Source organism: Schistocerca nitens, chromosome 2 (genome assembly GCF_023898315.1).
Source record: "Schistocerca nitens isolate TAMUIC-IGC-003100 chromosome 2, iqSchNite1.1, whole genome shotgun sequence".
Taxonomy (NCBI): Eukaryota; Metazoa; Arthropoda; class Insecta; order Orthoptera; family Acrididae; genus Schistocerca; species Schistocerca nitens.
In genome coordinates this window covers 928,794,743-928,814,027 of record NC_064615.1, presented here as the reverse complement: position 1 = coordinate 928,814,027, position 19,285 = coordinate 928,794,743, and the positions used below count along the sequence as shown (strand labels likewise).

Genomic DNA, 19,285 nt, shown 5'->3' with positions numbered 1-19,285 from the left:
TGTTAAAAATTATTAACTTTGTTGCATAATACACACGTCCTTAATGTATAAGTACTTAATGTATAACTACTTCAAGAGCACGATGCATAGATGAGCGTTCCTGCCCACACCCCTCTGCAGACACTGGTCGGCAGTGATGCAGCGCATACCACGGCATCGTGCATTGGAGTAGTGGAGTGAGGAGCAGGAGGGGGGGGGGTGAGGACATCATGAGCTATAGTTACCGAAAAAGGCAGGGATATGAGGGTAGCTGACGTTATTACACATACAGTAGCTTACTTACCATCACTTATCATAACAAAACTGCTGATATTGGAGCTCAGGTGGAAGTAACAGCTAGTATTTTATCGGGTAACATGACAGTATATACAGAAGAACTTATAAGTTATTGGCAACAGCCATGTAATTTTACATATATCAGCTGTTAATAAACCCAACATACAGCTCAGTGTGTAGTTTGTAGCAGTTGGAAAGCAAGTCGTAAAAGGAAAACAGGTTATGGACGGCAGCGCTGGCATACTGTTGATTAGTAATTTAGCCGACCAGAGGATAAGAGAGTGACAGAGTGTTCGTATGAAAAACATGACGCAATGTGATTCCAAGTAGTGGAAGATGTCAGCACTTAACAATGCCCAGGAACACTTGTGAAAACACATGTGAATGTTTATCCATTTGACACGGCTCGATGTTCAAAAAAATTATATTACTTAGTATCGCTGTGACTCCATGCGTTCGTAAATTGGAAGACAGCCGCTTACAACATACTTGTAAATAGGCAGAAAGACGCACACTCTGTGATTACCCATCTGCAGAACGATCACTGGGAGGAATCACATTCATAATGCATCTAAGCACGTGTGTTAACGCAACGATCTGAAGTGGAACGACCACATAAAACTAATAGCAAAAGTGGTTCAAATGGCTCTGAGCACTATGGGACTTAATATCTGAGGTCATCAGTCCCCTAGAACTTAGAAATCCTTAAACCTAACTAACCTAAGGACATCACACACATCCATGCCCAAGGCAGGATTCGAACCTGCGACCGTAGCGGTCGGGCGGTTCCAGACTGTAGCGCCTAGAACCGCTCGGCCACTTCAGCCGGCTCAAAGACTGTAACCTGGCTTGCAGAGTGTAGATGTATAGGCATATGTAGTGGCGGTACCGACGTTGTCATAACGGTTGAACTGGTGTAATGTGGTTATGTGCTCTTGACTTACCTTGGTGACGTTGCAACGTTGAAGCAGCAACTTCATGAGTATTGCACCGCCGTTGGACGTCCATTGCTGCCCATCGAACTCTGTCCGCAGAGTTTCCATGTAGGTGTTCGCTAACTCCTTTCCTGCTGAGCCCGGCAGTGAAGACATATGCATAGCACCGTTGGCGAGCGTATAATTGCTCTCTGCTGCAATCCAGTTTTCACCCATCTTTGAAAGGTTTCTGTGAATTATAAGTTCCAAAATCAGCTTGGCAACGACCCATGGCTGTTTCGAAATGTTATTGTATTTTTGTATTTTCTTCACACAGACTTACACACAAAAAGTCAAAAAGTCAAAAGTCCTTGGATACTTTCATAAGCTGGAAGATTAAAGGGAAAATTGAGATGTCATGATGGTAACATAGGTTTGACGTGGGCCGCAACTTTTGGAGTGAATGTCATTCATGGCCGCCATCTTGAATTCCGCAATTTTGGATTCAAGTCATCTTTTTAAATGGGAAGAGGGTGTATGACACATAAAATAAGACTCGTTTGAGCTATGGAATTGAGTGGTGTAATTTGTTTTCGTCTATCTTGTACAGTTTAGTAGTTATTAACGTTCAAATTTACCTTGATACCGACTCATGTCTCTCTTTGTTCCAGGTGATCTAAAATGGGTCTGACACGTGAACAGAAGATCTAAATCCTTTTATCAGGGGAACATAGCTACCGAACAATAGCGGCACCCAGACAGAGAACCGGTATCGCACAGCACGGTGGCTCACGTGATCACCAAATTCTGGGAGACGGGCTCTGTTCACGATAGGGCACCTAGTGGGCGACCAAGGACTGCCGCCAATGAGGAAACTGCAACTGCGGTTGTTCAGTCGTTTGTGAAAAATCCTAAACGAAGTACCCGTCGTGTGGCCCTAGCATGTGGAATAAGCCAAACCTCCGTTGTCCGATTGTTGCACGCCAATAAGTGGCATCCTTACAAGCTGCAGGTGCAACATCGACTTAACGAGGGTGACCCTGATCGCCGGTTGGAGTTCTGCCTGTGGGCTACTGAACAACACGAACTGGATCCTTCGTTTGCCAAGGGCATACTGTTCAGCGACGAGGCGTATTTCACTTTGAATGGGGAGGTCAATCGACATAATTGTCGATACTGGAGTGACGCAAATCCGAACGGGGTTGCCCCAATTCGAGAATATTGTCCAGCGAAGGTGATGGTGTGGTGTGTCATATGGGACACCCGCATCATTTGGCCATTTTTCATTTACAACACCTTAACTGCACCACAGTATCTGATGCTGCTGCAGGACCTTGTGTTCCCTTCCACGCTGTACACTGACGGCATTTTCCCATCTTATTTTCAGCACGATGGAGCCCCTCCACACCATGGCATTGGTGTCCGTGAATGGTTGGAGGAACAACTGCCAGGGAAGTGGATTGGTCGCCGTGGTCCCGTGGAGTGGCCGGCCAGATCCCCTGACTTAACGCCCCTTGATTTTTATCTATGAGGACATCTTAAGCAGATAGTGTATGCTGAGAGCATCCGCGATTTGAGACACCTGGAGGAACGCATACAACACACCTGCGAACAAATTGCAGGAGACACTCTCCTCCGTATGCAGTCAGAGTGGTTGCGGCGACTGAAGTTGTGCATTGCACGGGATGGACAACATGTAGAACATGTGTTGCAGCAGTCGGTATGAAGATAATTTCCCAACTTTGAACATTAATAACCTCTAAACTGTACAAGATAGACAAAAACAAATTACACGACTAAATTCCAGAGCTCAAGCGAGTGTGTGTGTGTGTGTGTGTGTGTGTGTGTGTGTGTGTGTGTGTGTGTTTGTGTGTGTACACGACATCATTGAAAACTGGCTTTTTGGTGTACGGAGGTCAATGGTAGTCGACGCAAGGGGAGCCATGAGCTCAGTTCCCTTTCTTTGAGCCGCCTATTAATGGTCCTTGTGGTCAGTGAAGCATCAGTTGCACGTTGGATAGGTGATAATGATTAATCAGAGTTCTGAGTGCCTACCTGACGATTGTTCGGTACTAGCGTTCTGTGGTCTCTCTAGGTAAACTGTTTCCTTCTTGACGCTGTGTTCAGCCATAGTTCACCCATTCCTGTTAACATCGTCGAACAGTGGCATCATTCCTATTCAATTGTCGAGCGATTCGCCGATTATTCCAACCGGCTTCTTCGAGTCCAACTAGACGTAGTCTCTCAAATGCTGATATCTGCGCACATTGTTCAAGCGCCTGTCTGCAAGACATAGCTACTGTCCAACTGAAAGCATGGAACGAAATTCGCACAACATTTCCCCTGGTAACTATTCTTGCCAGCTGCGAGGTGAAATTGTGCTACAGCATCAAACGTTCATCCATCGGCCGTCAAAGTTTACATATTTGCTTTTTTTGTCGATACCTGTATGAATAATAGTTTGTGACTAATCTGCGTAACACCTTCGTGGTGTGTCTTTTTTCTTTTACTAATTGACGCGAAAATGCTTCAGAAGATGGCATAAATTGCGTCAAAGAAACCACCATTTCCCTTGGGGCGTTGATTCCCATACATTTCGCGGACGAAAACGGCAGTTCGAAGTGTGATGACAAGCAGCACGACGTTCGTGACATATAACGTTCGACAGTGTTGACCTCGGACGATTCAACCCTTCTCCAAGGGCATCGAGGGACTGCAGCCCTGTAGAACGTGATCTGATCGCTTTGGAGTGGAGCAAGATAGCTATTTTTGCTCTGGTAGAAAGTGTGGAACTTCTAGAGACCGTTCAAAACCATTCGGAGAAGTCCGTACGTAGCCTGAAGTAGCGAAGGGTGTTTATTCTTTTTTTAGCACTCAAGTTTCACACCATTCTGTGGCGTGATCACGAAGGGGTGCAACATTGACAAGTGTGTTAGTGAAATGGCAAAGGGTCCCTCTAAGATCTGCTCCTCGGCAACACCCCTGGTGCCTGTGGCGCACCTTCGTTGACCACATTAAAAATGTACCTGCACAGAGACTTTGACACATTTTCAGCTAAATAGCCCTTCGCTGCTGCTCTATCACCTGAGGGCAAGCAATCCCTTCGACATTCGTCACATTCCGTATGGCAGCAAACGCGCTGGAGCAGCACCAGAACGCCACTTAGCTTAATGGGTGTCAAAATCTCTGTACAGGTACCCTTTTAATTTGGTCAAATAATGTGCCTAATTTTTACTAAGGGTGTTGTCATGTCCCACTGGGGACTTTTAGAAGGATCCTTTGCCATGTATGTGAATGTTGCAATTCCGCTCCTCATCAGAAACACTGAAAGTCGGGACATCTTAAATCGTTGGAAAGAGAACTTCAGCTGACTGTTAAACCGCCCTTCTACTGCCGCTGGAGATTTTCTCAAAAATGTCCCACAGCACCCTCCACAACCCTCGATGGCTGATCCTCCAACTTTTCAAGAATTTTGCAAGGCACTCTGTGAAACCTGGGAAGGCTCCTGGACCAGACAGCATCCCGATCGAGCTTATTGAGGGTGGCGGCTTGCCTCTAACAACCAGACTCTTCTCACTCATTCTATTAATGTGGGAAACCCGCAAGGTGCCAGCTGACTTGAAGAATTCCACAATTGTCACCATCTTCAAGAAGGGCGACAGAAGCGTCTGTGGTAACTACCGGGGAGTATCTCTACTCTCTGTCACTGGCAAAATTTTTGCAAGAATCCTTTTAAATCGCCTCCAGACACTTTCAGAGACTATACTACCTGACTCTCAATGCGGGTTTCGACCTTCAAGAGGGACAATTGACATGATTTTCTGTGCACGACAACTACAGGAGAGGTGCAGAGAACAGCAAAAGCCTCTACTACTTGTTTTCTACGATCTACAAAAGGCCTTTGGTACAGTTCCCAGAGAAGCCATGTGGATGGTCTTAAAACGCTTCGGCTGCCCTGAAAAAGTTTGTTGACTTGATTGAAGCTCTCCACGATGATATGACTGGACAGGTCCTCTGCCAGAATGAAACAACTGGTGAATTCCCAATAACAAGTGGGCTTAAACAAGAATGCTTTCATGGACCAACTTTATTGGCATTGTATCTGGCAGCTATGCTTTACGAGACATCCGTAAACAATGCAGGAATAGAACTAAAGTACAGGTTCGATGGAGGATTATTCAACCAGTCCAGACTCCATTCAAAAAGGTTCACCAGTACCACTCGTGTGACAGAGCTGCAGTATGCTGATGACAATGCTTCTCCAGCTCATTCACCTGCAGAGTTGCAGCTGTCATTTGATTCCTTCAGCAGGGCGTACGAACGATTTGGTCTCTCCATCAATATTCCAAAGACAAAGGTGATGGGGCAGCCAACTCCTGGCTCCTCCGTTCCTGATTCCAGCATATCCATTTATAATACACCCTTGGAACAAGTGGACCATTTCCTCTACCTAGGAAGCATACTTTCATCTAACTGCTCATCTGGAAAAGATGTGGAAAAAAGATTACGTGCTGCCCATGTAGCATTTGTACGTCTTACAAAACGTGTCTTCCTGAATAAAGACCTAACACTGTACACCAAACTGATGGTGTACAAAGCTGTAGTCATTTCCACCCTGCTATATGGTTGCGAAACCTGGACGTTATATTGCTGTGATCTGAAGAAACTAGAACGCTTCAACCAACAGAAGCTAAGATATATCATGAACCTGAAATGGGATGACTTCATATCCAACACGGCTGTTCTTGAGAAAGCAAAAATGTATAGCATGGAAGCTGTTATCATTGGGCATCAACTCAGATGGGTCGGACATGTCCAGCGGATGAAAAATGACAGACTTCCACGCCAAATGCTGTACAGCGAAGTGAGCACAGGTAAAAGATCACGAGGTGCCCCTCTCAAACGTTATAAGGATCAGTACAAGAAAAATCTGAAAAACATGAACATCGATCCGAGAAACTGGTCCACAATAGCAGAAGATCGAAGTCGCTGGCACTCAGTTACCTCAAATGCTCTTCAAAATTTTGAGCTGGTATGTTGAAGAATGGAGAATGACAAACGCCGGAGACGTAAACTCCTCCAGGCTCAGCCACGTCCTCCACCTTCCATCAGCTGTAATGTCTGTGGCCGCCTGTTCCAAGCTCGGATTGGACTGCTAAGCCATCAATGACACTTCCACGCCTGAACCGTGACAAAGGAAATCTCAGGAGAGAAATGAAAACTCGGATACGAGTATCAGCCGACGACGAATGTTGCAATTCCCCCCCCCCCCCCAACCTCTCGTTATCACGCCTCAGGAGGCTGAGAAAGTGTAAACCCCTTTGGCTGCTTCGGATGATGATCGAATTTCGTCAAATAGTTTTGAACGGTTACTGTAGCTCTGGTCAGGCACATTGGAGGGGTGCCAGCAAGCTCGATGATACCGCACTTGTGCCTAGTCTCACGTAACTCCCCCTCCCTAACATTCGAAAATGGCAACACTGAACGTCCGTAGTGGCCTAGTTCGAGCGCCAGTAGAACGTCAGTAGCGAGACGATGTGTAGATTTTCGAGCGTTTCTTGTTTTCCATTCCAGTTCTTCGGTTATTAGTTTCGGCAGTTTGACTCGAAGTAAAAATAAGTGTGGTTCGTGCAATTTATGTACTGAGTGGAAAATTTAGTGTAAGATGAAAATGGAAAAGATGCAAGAAAGAGACATTAGCCCCGTGTCACATGGGTCGAGCTTACAGACAACTCCAACAAGACGCACTTTGACAGCAGGAAGAATGCGAGTGAAAAAGGCAACTAAGTTTCGGTGGCAAAGCAAATCCATAACCCACAATGTCGATAAATATTTAAAACATCTTGCAGATAATGACGGCGAGGTGTTAGCATTTACATAAACGCCCGTTAGGAAAGATTTGCGAAAGTTAGTTGTAATCGACAGTGATGATATCAAGAAATACAGTGATACCCTACCGAAAAAATCATCCATTCTAAAAACCTTGCTAACGTACAGGCTACTTGTGATGCAGCTTGTGACATTGATTTAAGAACTACACTCCTGGAAATGGAAAAAAGAACACATTGACACCGGTGTGTCAGACCCACCATACTTGCTCCGGAAACTGCGAGAGGGCTGTACAAGCAATGATCACACGCACGGCACAGCGGACACACCAGGAACCGCGGTGTTGGCTGTCGAATGGCGCTAGCTGCGCAGCATTTGTGCACCGCCGCCGTCAGTGTCAGCCAGTTTGCCGTGGCATACGGAGCTCCATCGCAGTCGTTAACACTGGTAGCATGCCGCGACAGCCTGGACGTGAACCGTATGTGCAGTTGACGGACTTTGAGCGAGGGCGCATAGTGGGCATGCGGGAGGCCAGGTGGACGTACCGCCGAATTGCTCAACACGTGGGGCGTGAGGTCTCCACAGTACATCGATGTTGTCGCCAGTGGTCGGCGGAAGGTGCACGTGCCCGTCGACCTGGGACCGGACCGCAGCGACGCACGGATGCACGCCAAGACCGTAGGATCCTACGCAGTGCCGTAGGGGACCGCACCGCCACTTCCCAGCAAATTAGGGACACTGTTGCTCCTGGGGTATCGGCGAGGACCATTCGCAACCGTCTCCATGAAGCTGCGCTACGGTCCCGCACACCGTTAGGCCGTCTTCCGCTCACGCCCCAACATCGTGCAGCCCGCCTCCAGTGGTGTCGCGACAGGCGTGAATGGAGGGACGAATGGAGACGTGTCGTCTTCAGCGATGAGAGTCGCTTCTGCCTTGGTGCCAATGATGGTCGTATGCGTGTTTGGCGCCGTGCAGGTGAGCGCCACAATCAGGACTGCATACGACCGAGGCACACAGGGCCAACACCCGGCATCATGGTGTGGGGAGCGATCTCCTACACTGGCCGTACACCACTGGTGATCGTCGAGGGGACACTGAATAGTGCACGGTACATCCAAACCGCCATCGAACCCATCGTTCTACCATTCCTAGACCGGCAAGGGAACTTGCTGTTCCAACAGGACAATGCACGTCCGCATGTATCCCGTGCCACCCAACGTGCTCTAGATGGTGTACGTCAACTACCCTGGCCAGCAAGATCTCCGGATCTGTCCCCCATTGAGCATGTTTGGGACTGGATGAAGCGTCGTCTCACGCGGTCTGCACGTCCAGCACGAACGCTGGTGCAACTGAGGCGCCACGTGGAAATGGCATGGCAAGCCGTTCCACAGGACTACATCCAGCATCTCTACGATCGTCTCCATGGGAGAATAGCAGCCTGCATTGCTGCGAAAGGTGGATATACACTGTACTAGTGCCGACATTGTGCATGCTCTGTTGCCTGTGTCTATGTGCCTGTGGTTCTGTCAGTGTGATCATGTGATGTATCTGACCCCAGGAATGTGTCAATAAAGTTTCCCCTTCCTGGGACAATGAATTCACGGTGTTCTTATTTCAATTTCCAGGAGTGTATCTAGCGCGTGTGTCACGTGCGAAAATCCCCAAAGTACGACGATTCTCCCACGAAAAATTATAACAACAGAGCTCTTCAACTAAACTAAACGACTTGAATAAAGACATCGTCAAGCGGGTAGCCTATGAATTTTACCATGATGGCTAGTACCCAACATTAGGAAAGTGATATGGAAAACATGGTAGGTATTATATATATATACTAAGATGGTATCTGTTTTTCCGGACATGTTCGAAAGAACAGATACCATCTTAGTATATATATAGTTAAGGCTCACCAGGCACTTGACCATCTTCTTCTTCTGTGCGAATGCACAAACAGTGCCCGAAATCTTACAGGAATCGGCAATGCGCCGCGAGTAATGAGTATAAGGGGCGGGGGCACTACGAATGTAGTGCGGGACAATACGTTGAAAATGTGGGTTTCGCGGGAGGCGTGCCTGAGATAAATCCCTGCAGTCGCGCTCTCCTCTGTGTCCTCGGTGCCTCAGATAGATAGAGCGTCTGCCATGTAAGCAGAAGATCCCGGGTTAGGGTCCCGGTCGGGGCATACATTTTCATCTGTTCCCGTTGACGTATGTCAACGCCTGTAAGCAGATAAGGGTGTTCATTTGATTGTAATTTCATGGTAGGTATTTACAGCAACCAGTCCCTAAGTAATCAGGTTTTATTGTAAATACAGACTTCAGCTATCTTATAGCTAACATTAGTGCGTTTAGAATGTGTCATGTAGACCAGCTACACAGTTTTGTCAGTGTGTAATTTGTTTGAAATTCCAGTAGTTATATTATTTTTACGCAGATACGCGTTTTTGGCTCAAATGGCTCTGAGCACTATGGGACTTAACTTCTGAGGTCATCAATCCGCTAGAACTTAGAACCACTTAAACCTAACTAACCTAAGGACATCACGCACATCAATGCCCGAGGCAGGATACGAACCTGCGACTGTAGCGGTCGCGCGGTTCCAGACTGTAGCGCCTAGAACCGTTCGGCCACCCCAGACGGCTATGCGTTTTTGTCACTGATTTATGTACATTTACATTTCATATAAACATGTAATACCTAATATTGTCTATAACAGTTTTACACACTGCTGACTGCAAATAACTAACTGAATGACAGGGCTTTTAAAATGTTTTCAAACTCAGGTATTGTACAGTGCTTACATAACGATGTGACTGACGTAGCCTAAATCAATATTTCACCGCAAAAACGAAGTTGCATTGATTTTGACGAAAGCAGTAACTATTACAACGAGTAACAGGGATCCATACGACTACTAAGTGCACGTGAAACACAGTCTGGCAACTGCGCATTAACAAAAAATGGTTCAAATGGCTCTGAGCACTATGGGACTCAACTGCTGAGGTCATTAGTCCCCTAGAACTTAGAACTAGTTAAACCTAACTAACCTAAGGACATCACAAACATCCATGCCCGAGGCAGGATTCGAACCTGCGACCGTAGCGGTCTTGCGGTTCCAGACTGCAGCGCCTTTAACCGCACGGCTGCGCATTAACAGCTACCCGCCAGTACGCCTGACCAGACCTGTAGTGGTATGAAACGTCCCCTCAGAAAAATTAATGAATTACTGTGCTGATAAACCTCTTACGTTGTTTGATTTTCAAACAGCTGAGCATAACTGAACGTACTCAGATTTCTCTCTTTACTTATTCTGATCAACACTAAACTGACACACAATATTTTTAGCGCAACGCAATCTGACTTTCAATAATCCCTATAAAAGAATGGCCCTGACTGACAATAACCTATACCTTTCATGAATCACTTAACTCACAAAAATCTTCGTTTCTCGAACTACTGCAATACAGCGAGCGCCAATACTGCCAGCTAAATAAAAGATTATAACTACTGAAGGCACTAACTACTGATAGGTATATTTAGCGAATGAAAGATTTTGATTGAGAAGAAACAATGAATTACCTTTATAGTGATATCTTACCGAAAAAAACTATATCTACGTAAAAATAATGTAACTACTGGAATTTCAAACAAATTACACACTGACAAAACTATGTAGCTGGTCAATATGACACATTCTAAACGCACTAATGTTAGTTATAAGATAGCTGAAGCCTGTATCTACAATAAAACCTGATTACTAAGTGACTGGCTGCTGTAAATACCTACCATGTTTTCCATATCGCTTTCCTAATGTTGGGTACTAGCCATCATGGTAAAATTCATAGATTACCCGCTTGACGACGTCTTTATTCAAGTCGTTTAGTTGAAGAGCTCTGTTGTTATATTTTTTCCTGGGAGAATCGTACTTTGGGGATTTACCCACGTGACACACGCGCTAGATAGTTCTTACACCAATGTCACAAGCTGCATCACGAATATCCTACGCGTTAGCAAGGTTTTTTCTTAGAATGGATGATATTTTCGGTAAGATATCACTTATGATATTCAGTATTACAAATTTACTCTTTCTGGCGGACACACGTCCAGATCGTCCGCTCTTAAAATTCTGCCATCTCTCTCCCCACATCCCCCACTGCTGGCGGCTCACCACCAACTGCGAAACGCTACGCGCTGTTCACATCCAACTGCCCAACACTACAATAGCGAATATTACAACGATGCCAACCAGCCACAGGCTTCACACAGCACAGTCATCGATTTTCATATAGAGCGCTATGCGGCGTTACCAACATAAAAACCTAAACAGCCTACTTACAGTGGAAGCGCCAGAGCACAAATTGCGGTCGCGCTTCACTGCGAAAGGGCAGATCACGTTCGACAGGGCTGTTTCCCCATGTTGTCCGTAGAGAGGGATTATTCTCCCGGGCTGTATCATCACAGTTGAATGTCATTACGAACGTTGTGCTGTTGATCGCACTGTCACTTTCGACCCCTTAATGTGTATCAACACCCCAAGGTTCAAAATGGTTCAAATGGCTCTGATCACTATGCGACTTAACTTCTGAGGTCATCAGTCGCCTAGAACTTAGAACTAATTGAACCTAACTAACCGAAGGACATCACACACATCCATGCCCGAGGCAGGATTCGAACCTGCGACCGTAGCGGTCGCGCGGTTCCAGACTGTAGCGCCTAGAACCGCTCGGCCAAAAAACCTAGAGAAGTGACCTTCAAACGCACCCACACTCCTACAACCAGCCCCACCTATCGGGACCTCCAGTATGTTATTCATGGCGCTCCCCCATATCGCTACACATTCGCGTAGGCACGAATTATTTCATAATTTCGACCTTTTCCGTTTTTCATGGACTGGCCTTATTACTCCACCGGCTTAGTCGAGCACTTTCAAAGTCTGAAACTGACGTTTGTGTAAACTGTACGTGATAAATTTGTGAATTTTAACAGATTTAAATAAACAGTAACATCGTTGTATTCGTCAGGTGTACTGCCTACGAAAGAACTTTGCTTGTAAGGGTGTAGTTTGGGTAGAACTGCCCTCACGGACACCAAGTAGCCGACTATGATTGTGGTGCAATAGCCCAGTCAACATAGACTAAAAAGGTCAAATAACGGGAACAGCTCATGTAGTCAGAAATTTTTGTACAGTGGTAGGAGAGAGCGCCATGAACACCGTACTGTACTAGAAGTCCTGACTGGTGAGGGATGAATGTGAGGTGGAGACGCATTTGAAGGTCACTTTTGTACATAGTTCTTGGATAACTAAAACCGTGGTCTCCAACGAAAAGAAGTCCTAGTACAAAATTTAACTACATTAACTTTGCTACAAAAAAAAAATCGTATTCCTACTCTGTAGAGTATATATTGAGTGATTCAGCTAAGCTGTTCTCCACTTTGTGCGTGGATATCCGAGGAGTGAGGGCGCGGCCCGTCAGGAAGCGAACTAGGGAAGCAAATTGTCGTATTGCAAATAATGACGCGATTTGAAAAATTTCCAGTCTCATCACGTTCTCTAGCCATACATTAGCTCCGCTCAATACCCTACCCAGAGTGATGTAACCCACCTTCGCGACCTGTCACTGCCAATGCATGACGGCAACTGAGCGGCTGTCATCGCCGCATAAGCGGTACGGATCGCCGCTTATCTGCAGACTACGCGACGAGCGCAAACGGTGCATCGTGTTCAGCTCAAATACACTCCTGGAAATTGAAATAAGAACACCGTGAATTCATTGTCCCAGGAAGGGGAAACTTTATTGACACATTCCTGGGGTCAGATACATCACATGATCACACTGACAGAACCACAGGCACATAGACACAGGCAACAGAGCATGCACAATGTCGGCACTAGTACAGTGTATATCCACCTTTCGCAGCAATGCAGGCTGCTATTCTCCCATGGAGACGATCGTAGAGATGCTGGATGTAGTCCTGTGGAACGGCTTGCCATGCCATTTCCACCTGGCGCCTCAGTTGGACCAGCGTTCGTGCTGGACGTGCAGACCGCGTGAGACGACGCTTCATCCAGTCCCAAACATGCTCAATGGGGGACAGATCCGGAGATCTTGCTGGCCAGGGTAGTTGACGTACACCTTCTAGAGCACGTTGGGTGGCACGGGATACATGCGGACGTGCATTGTCCTGTTGGAACAGCAAGTTCCCTTGCCGGTCTAGGAATGGTAGAACGATGGGTTCGATGACGGTTTGGATGTACCGTGCACTATTCAGTGTCCCCTCGACGATCACCAGTGGTGTACGGCCGGTGTAGGAGATCGCTCCCCACACCATGATGCCGGGTGTTGGCCCTGTGTGCCTCGGTCGTATGCAGTCCTGATAGTGGCGCTCACCTGCACGGCGCCAAACACGCATACGACCATCATTGGCACCAAGGCAGAAGCGAATCTCATCGCGGAAGACGACACGTCTCCATTCGTCCCTCCATTCACGCCTGTCGCGACACCACTGGAGGCGGGCTGCACGATGTTGGGGCGTGAGCGGAAGACGGCCTAACGGTGTGCGGGACCGTAGCCCAGCTTCATGGAGACGGTTGCGAATGGTCCTCGCCGATACCCCAGGAGCAACAGCGTCCCTAATTTGCTGGGAAGTGGCGGTGCGGTCCCCTACGGCACTGCGTAGGATCCTGTGGATAAAGTTGTGCCAATTGTGACATCATTAGCCGGCCGGTGCGGCCATGCTGTTCTAGGCGCTTCAGTCTGGAACCGCGTGACCACTACGGTCGCAGGTTCGAATCCTGCCCCAGGCATGGATGTGTGTGATTCCTTAAGTTAGTTAGGTTTAAGTAGTTCTAAGTTCTAGGGGACTGATGACCACAGATGTTAAGTCCCATAGTGCTCAGAGCCATTTGAACCATTTGAATCAGTTAGCCCTACAACGAGCCGTAGATGAAGCAATGCTTCAGAATAACAGAGGCACTACAATATCGTATGGCCTGTTTATCGGCCGACAACGGACAAGCGACATTTATGTAAAATGTCTTACCTATACGGGAATATACATAACGGGTGTACGAGTACAGGTTATAGGATTGGGATGTTTGGGGTAGGAGACCACATAGCGAGGTCATCGGTCTCATCGGATTAGGGAAGGACGGGGAAGGATGTCGGCCGTGCCCTTTCAAAGGAACCATCCCGGCATTTGCCTGGAGCGATTTAGGGAAATCACGGAAAACCTAAATCAGGATGGCCGGACGCGGGATTGAACCGTCGTCCTCCCGAATAGTACAGGTTATAGACCCGTGGTTGACGACATAAGGAAGTTTGGGCCTGGCTGTGAGTCGTGGTAAGGCGACCGCTCGCGGCAGGTGGGAAATCTGGGTTCGAGTCCCGGTCCGGCACACGTTTCCACTGTCGTCATTCCATTCTACAGCTTATGATTGTCAATATACGCAATCGTGAATCATTACATATACTACATAACGGCTGTAGTCGACACAGTGCCTGTTCCGTTGGACATGCGGGCATGTCCAAAGGAACCTTGCATCGTAATTCAGAACAACACACGCACTGCTACATCGTAACATATCGAACGACGGCTTACCCGAAGTTTTCTCAAACTTGACTTTAGAACTCCCTCAGACACTGTCTGCGAATCAGTACCGATCACTCGACTCCAAACACGCCTCGTAAAACTGAGAGCAAGCTGTGGCCAGTACAGTCTCACCAAGAGAGAAAATATAAAACAGATTAACAACTCGTCCCAGGATAAAAATCACACCTAGATTTAAAAACATTTAGCTCACCCCATCCAAACCATTGTGCAAAACACCCACGACATATATATACAGAAGAAATTCAAACGCTAACAGAAAATATCCCCAACACAGCCCATCTACCAGAGAGACCAGAGTCAGAGTCAGAGCCAGATAAGAACGAAGACGTAGATACAGACGCTGGAAAATAACTCCTGTGACAACACAGACCACATAGTAACGCTGCTTAGCCCCGCAGTGTCGCAAAAACAAAATACCCACCAACAATACATGAATCTATTTGCAGCTGCGAATGTGGACAACCATCAGCTCTATAATGGAATGGCGGCAGTTAAAATTTGTGCTGGATCGGGACTAGAACTAGGATTTCTAGCTTATAGCGAGGTAATGCACCATTATGCTATCCAAGCACGACTCAGAGTCAGTCCCAAACTTCCACATATTATCATCAATGTGTCTACAACCTGTACTTGTACGTCCATTATGTATATTCCCAAACAGGGGAGACAATTTAATTGAAAGTCGCTTGCCTGGTGTCGGTGCATAAATACGATATTGCAGAGCCTGTGTTCTTCATGAGAACGATGCAATGTTCCTTCACACATAAAGCTAGCATAATGCACTCATCATCACTGGTACTTCGAAGTCACCTCATAACTATCAGAGAGGCCATATGTTGAACCACACAAATATTTGTAATAATCAGCTATAAGCCCGAAAGGTAAAAATGTTCATCCAAATATAGTAAGAAATTACTCAGATCCAAAACAATAGTTAAGTTAATAACAACAGAAAATATCTTATTTTACGTTTCATCTACATCTTCATACATACTCCGCAATCCACCATACGGTGCGTGGCGGAGGGTACCTCGTACCACAACTAGCATCTTCTCTCCCTGTTCCACTCCCAAACAGAACGAGGGAAAAATGACTGCGTATATGCCTCTGTACGAGCCCTAATCTCTCTTAACTTATCTTTGTGGTCTTTCCGCGAAATGTAAGTTGGCGGCAGTAGAATTGTGCTGCAGTCAGCCTCAAATGCTGGTTCTCTAAATTTCCTCAGTAGCGATTCACGAAAAGAACGCCTCATTTCCTCTAGAGACTCCCACCCGAGTTCCTGAAGCATTTCCGTAACACTCGCGTGATGATCAAACCTACCAGTAACATATCTAGCAGCCCGCCGCTGAATTGCTTCTATGTCCTCCCTCAATCCGACCTGATAGGGATCCCAAACGCTCGAGCAGTACTCAAGAATAGGTCGTATTAATGTTTTATAAGCGGTCTCCTTTACAGATGAACCACAACTTCCCAAAATTATACCAATGAACCGAAGACGACTATCCGCCTTCCCCACAACTGCAATTACATTCTTGTCCCACTTCATATCGCTCTGCAATGTTACGCCAAAATATTTAATCGGCGTGACTGTGTCAAGCGCTACACTACTAATGGAGTATTCAAACATTACAGGATTCTTTTTCCTATTCATCTGCATTAATTTACATTTGTCTATATTTAGAGTTAGCTGCCATTCTTTACACCAATCACATATCCTGTCCAAGTCATCTTGTATCATCCTACAGTCACTCAACGACGACACCTTCCCGTACACCACAGCATCGTCAGCAAACAGCCGCACATTGCTATCCACCCTATCCAAAAGATCATTTATGTAGATAGAAAACAACAGCGGACCTATCACACTTCCCTGGGGCACTCCAGATGATACCCTCACCTCCGATGAACACTCACCATCGAGGACAACGTACTGGTTTCTATTACTTAGGAAGTCTTCAAGCCACTCACATACTTGAAAACCAATCCCATATGCTCGTACCTTAGTTAGGAGTCTGCAGTGGGGCACCGAGTCAAACGCAATGGATTGGAATGTTAATTGCTAGGAAGACAAAAATATAGGAAAACCAAACAGAACATTGACTACCTTTTGTTAGTAAGTTAATTGTAAACTTAGTTCTAGTTCTAGTTAGTTGTAATTAATATGGGAAACTATAGCAACGCAAATTAAAAAAAAATACACTAGGCACCTCTAGTAAATTAATTCTAAACTTAGCCTAAGTTGTATTAGCCATTCCTTACTTTGAGCTCGTATTCTGAACAACTGAGGTAAGAGAATGAAAAGGGAACAGATGGAAGGAAATGGGAAGGAGATAGTGACTTCCAGCCACACAGGGCATTATAGGTATGCAACCGTAAGAGTTGAAAAACTGTGCTGGACCAGAACTCTAACCCGGAAGCTCCGCTTCTCCAGAATGGTTGCCTTACCTGCCTCTACGATCCAGACACACTTCCGGTAAGACACAGCCGGCCAAAGTGGCCGCGCGGTTCTGGCGCTGCATTCTGGAACCGCGCGACCGCTACGGTCGCAGGTTCGAATCCTGCCTCGGGCATGGATGTGTGTGATGTCCTTAGGTTAGTTAGGTTTAACTAGTTCTAAGTTCTAGGGGACTAATGACCTCAGCAGTTGAGTCCCATAGTGCTCAGAGCCATTTGGTAAGACACAAATTCCCAACTTCCTCTATTCGCACCGCAGCGACCACTCCCATTTACCCCCTACTCGCGGATTTCTGATCATCGTTAAGAGTTCGCACGTTGTTTGTGCATACGCCCTGAAACTTTTACATCAAACAGCTGTCACGCCCACAGAATTATACACTGACCTAAAAAGAGTTAACAATAAAAAGTAGTTACTGCAGAATAATGAAATTTCGGGAATACATTTGTCTAGGTAACATATTTAAGTGATAAACATTGCAAGATCACAGTTTAATTTAAGAGCGACATAAATCATTGCAAATGGAGATGTTGGTACATTGATTAACCGGTGTAAATGCCAAAACGTTGAATGCAAGCGTTCAAACGTGTTTACACAGTGTTGTACAGATGCTGGATGTCAGTTTGTGGGGCGAAGTTCCACGCCTGTAGCACTTGGTCGACTAATACAGGGACTATTAATGCTGTTCGCGTATGACTCTGAGTTTCCGATGATGTCCCATACGTTCTCGCTTGAAGTCAGGTATGGTGATCGGGCAGACGCAGGCAAAAAGTCTACACTCTGTAGAGCATGTTGCGTTACAATAGAGATACGTGAGTGAGCGGTATCCTGTTGGAAAACACCACCATACGGACGTACAAATTTGCAGTCACGGTGCGTGGGATAACCGCAAGAGCGCCTCGGTTGTCATACAAAATCGCACCCCAGGCCATAACTCGAGGTGTAGCTCCAGTGAGTCTAGCAGGCAGCCAGGTCAGTTGCAGGCCGTCAGCTAGCCTCCTAACCAACACCCGGTCATCACAGGCACCGAGGCAGAACCAGTTTTAATCATAAAATACAACCCTTCCCTCCAATGAGCTCTCGCTTGACACCATTGAAGTCTCAAATGACGGAGGTTTTGGGGCAGCAGATTGCACGATACAAGACGTCTGGCTCGGAACTGTCCTTGAAGTAACCGATTTGCAACAGTTCGTTCTGTCACTGTGGTGCCATCTGATACTGAAACTGCTGCTGTAGATGTAGTAGATGCGCCAGAGCCATACGCCAAACGCGGTGGTCTTCCCTCTCGATAGCGCCACTTGGCCGCATAGTCTCTCCTGCATAGTCTCTCTGCAGTATCGTAGAAGGAACATCCAGCTTCTCGTAGCCCTTTTACAAGACCTCGTTCAGGCTCAGTGACGTTTTGATAACGGGCGTAAAGGTATTCTAGACTAACATCAGCTCACCACGTCCAATCTCAAAAATGACTAACATTCAGGACCATTACAGCGTGTGTTTAAAGCAAACCCGATTTGCATCCTCAAAGTGGCGCTACTAGTGCCAGTCTTTTGCGACTGGCGCGCAATTTCAATAGACGTCATCTTTCAGATGTAAAGACACACATACCAACTTTGATTTATGCCGTACAACTCCTTCTTGGTCTTTCGATATATTTTCCGTCAGTGTAGATATGAGCGTTCTGTCGGACATACGACTGCTGCTGTTGGAAACTAAGTGGTGGATTTTCCTTCTCATGATTCCCAGTCTAAACTCGTCCGATGCAAACTTCTGTCGCCTGCCAGAAGCCTTTTTTGGTGATGCAGGGCATGAAGTTTCTCTATATTCCGTCCACTGTACTTTCACTAACAGCTAGTAAGTCAGAAGTTCTCTTTATTGGTTGTGATACGAAACTGCTCGCGCCCTGTTCTGTTTCGGCCTCAGAGTAAATACGCACACTGAACACCATACAATTTTCGCAACTCCGTAAATGATGCATGATATCACACGATTATAAGGTAACTAAATTATGTTACGGGAACTGTCTCACATGAGTACACAAAACGAGTGGGAGCAAAATTGTTTTCTATCTGACGAGAAACCCTACTGTAAACACTGTAACAGTGAACAATAAAGTAGAAATACTGTTCAGAAGTCCGGCTACTTAGAATACACGACCTCGCGGCACATAAAGGCGCAAAAGCAAATGAATTAAAGATGTGATA

General features: G+C 46.3%; 1 protein-coding gene across 3 annotated transcripts in view; it reads right to left on the bottom strand.

Moving 5' to 3' along the window:
* The window catches only part of LOC126237246 (lactosylceramide 4-alpha-galactosyltransferase-like), a 111,799-nt gene that overhangs the window by 12,690 nt on the left and 79,824 nt on the right, over positions 1-19,285 (bottom strand). For all 3 annotated transcript variants that reach the window (XM_049947158.1, XM_049947157.1, XM_049947159.1), the window contains one exon: positions 1,221-1,440. In XM_049947158.1, coding sequence (XP_049803115.1) covers positions 1,221-1,440 — 220 coding nt within the window. The remainder of the gene's footprint in view (positions 1-1,220; positions 1,441-19,285) is intronic.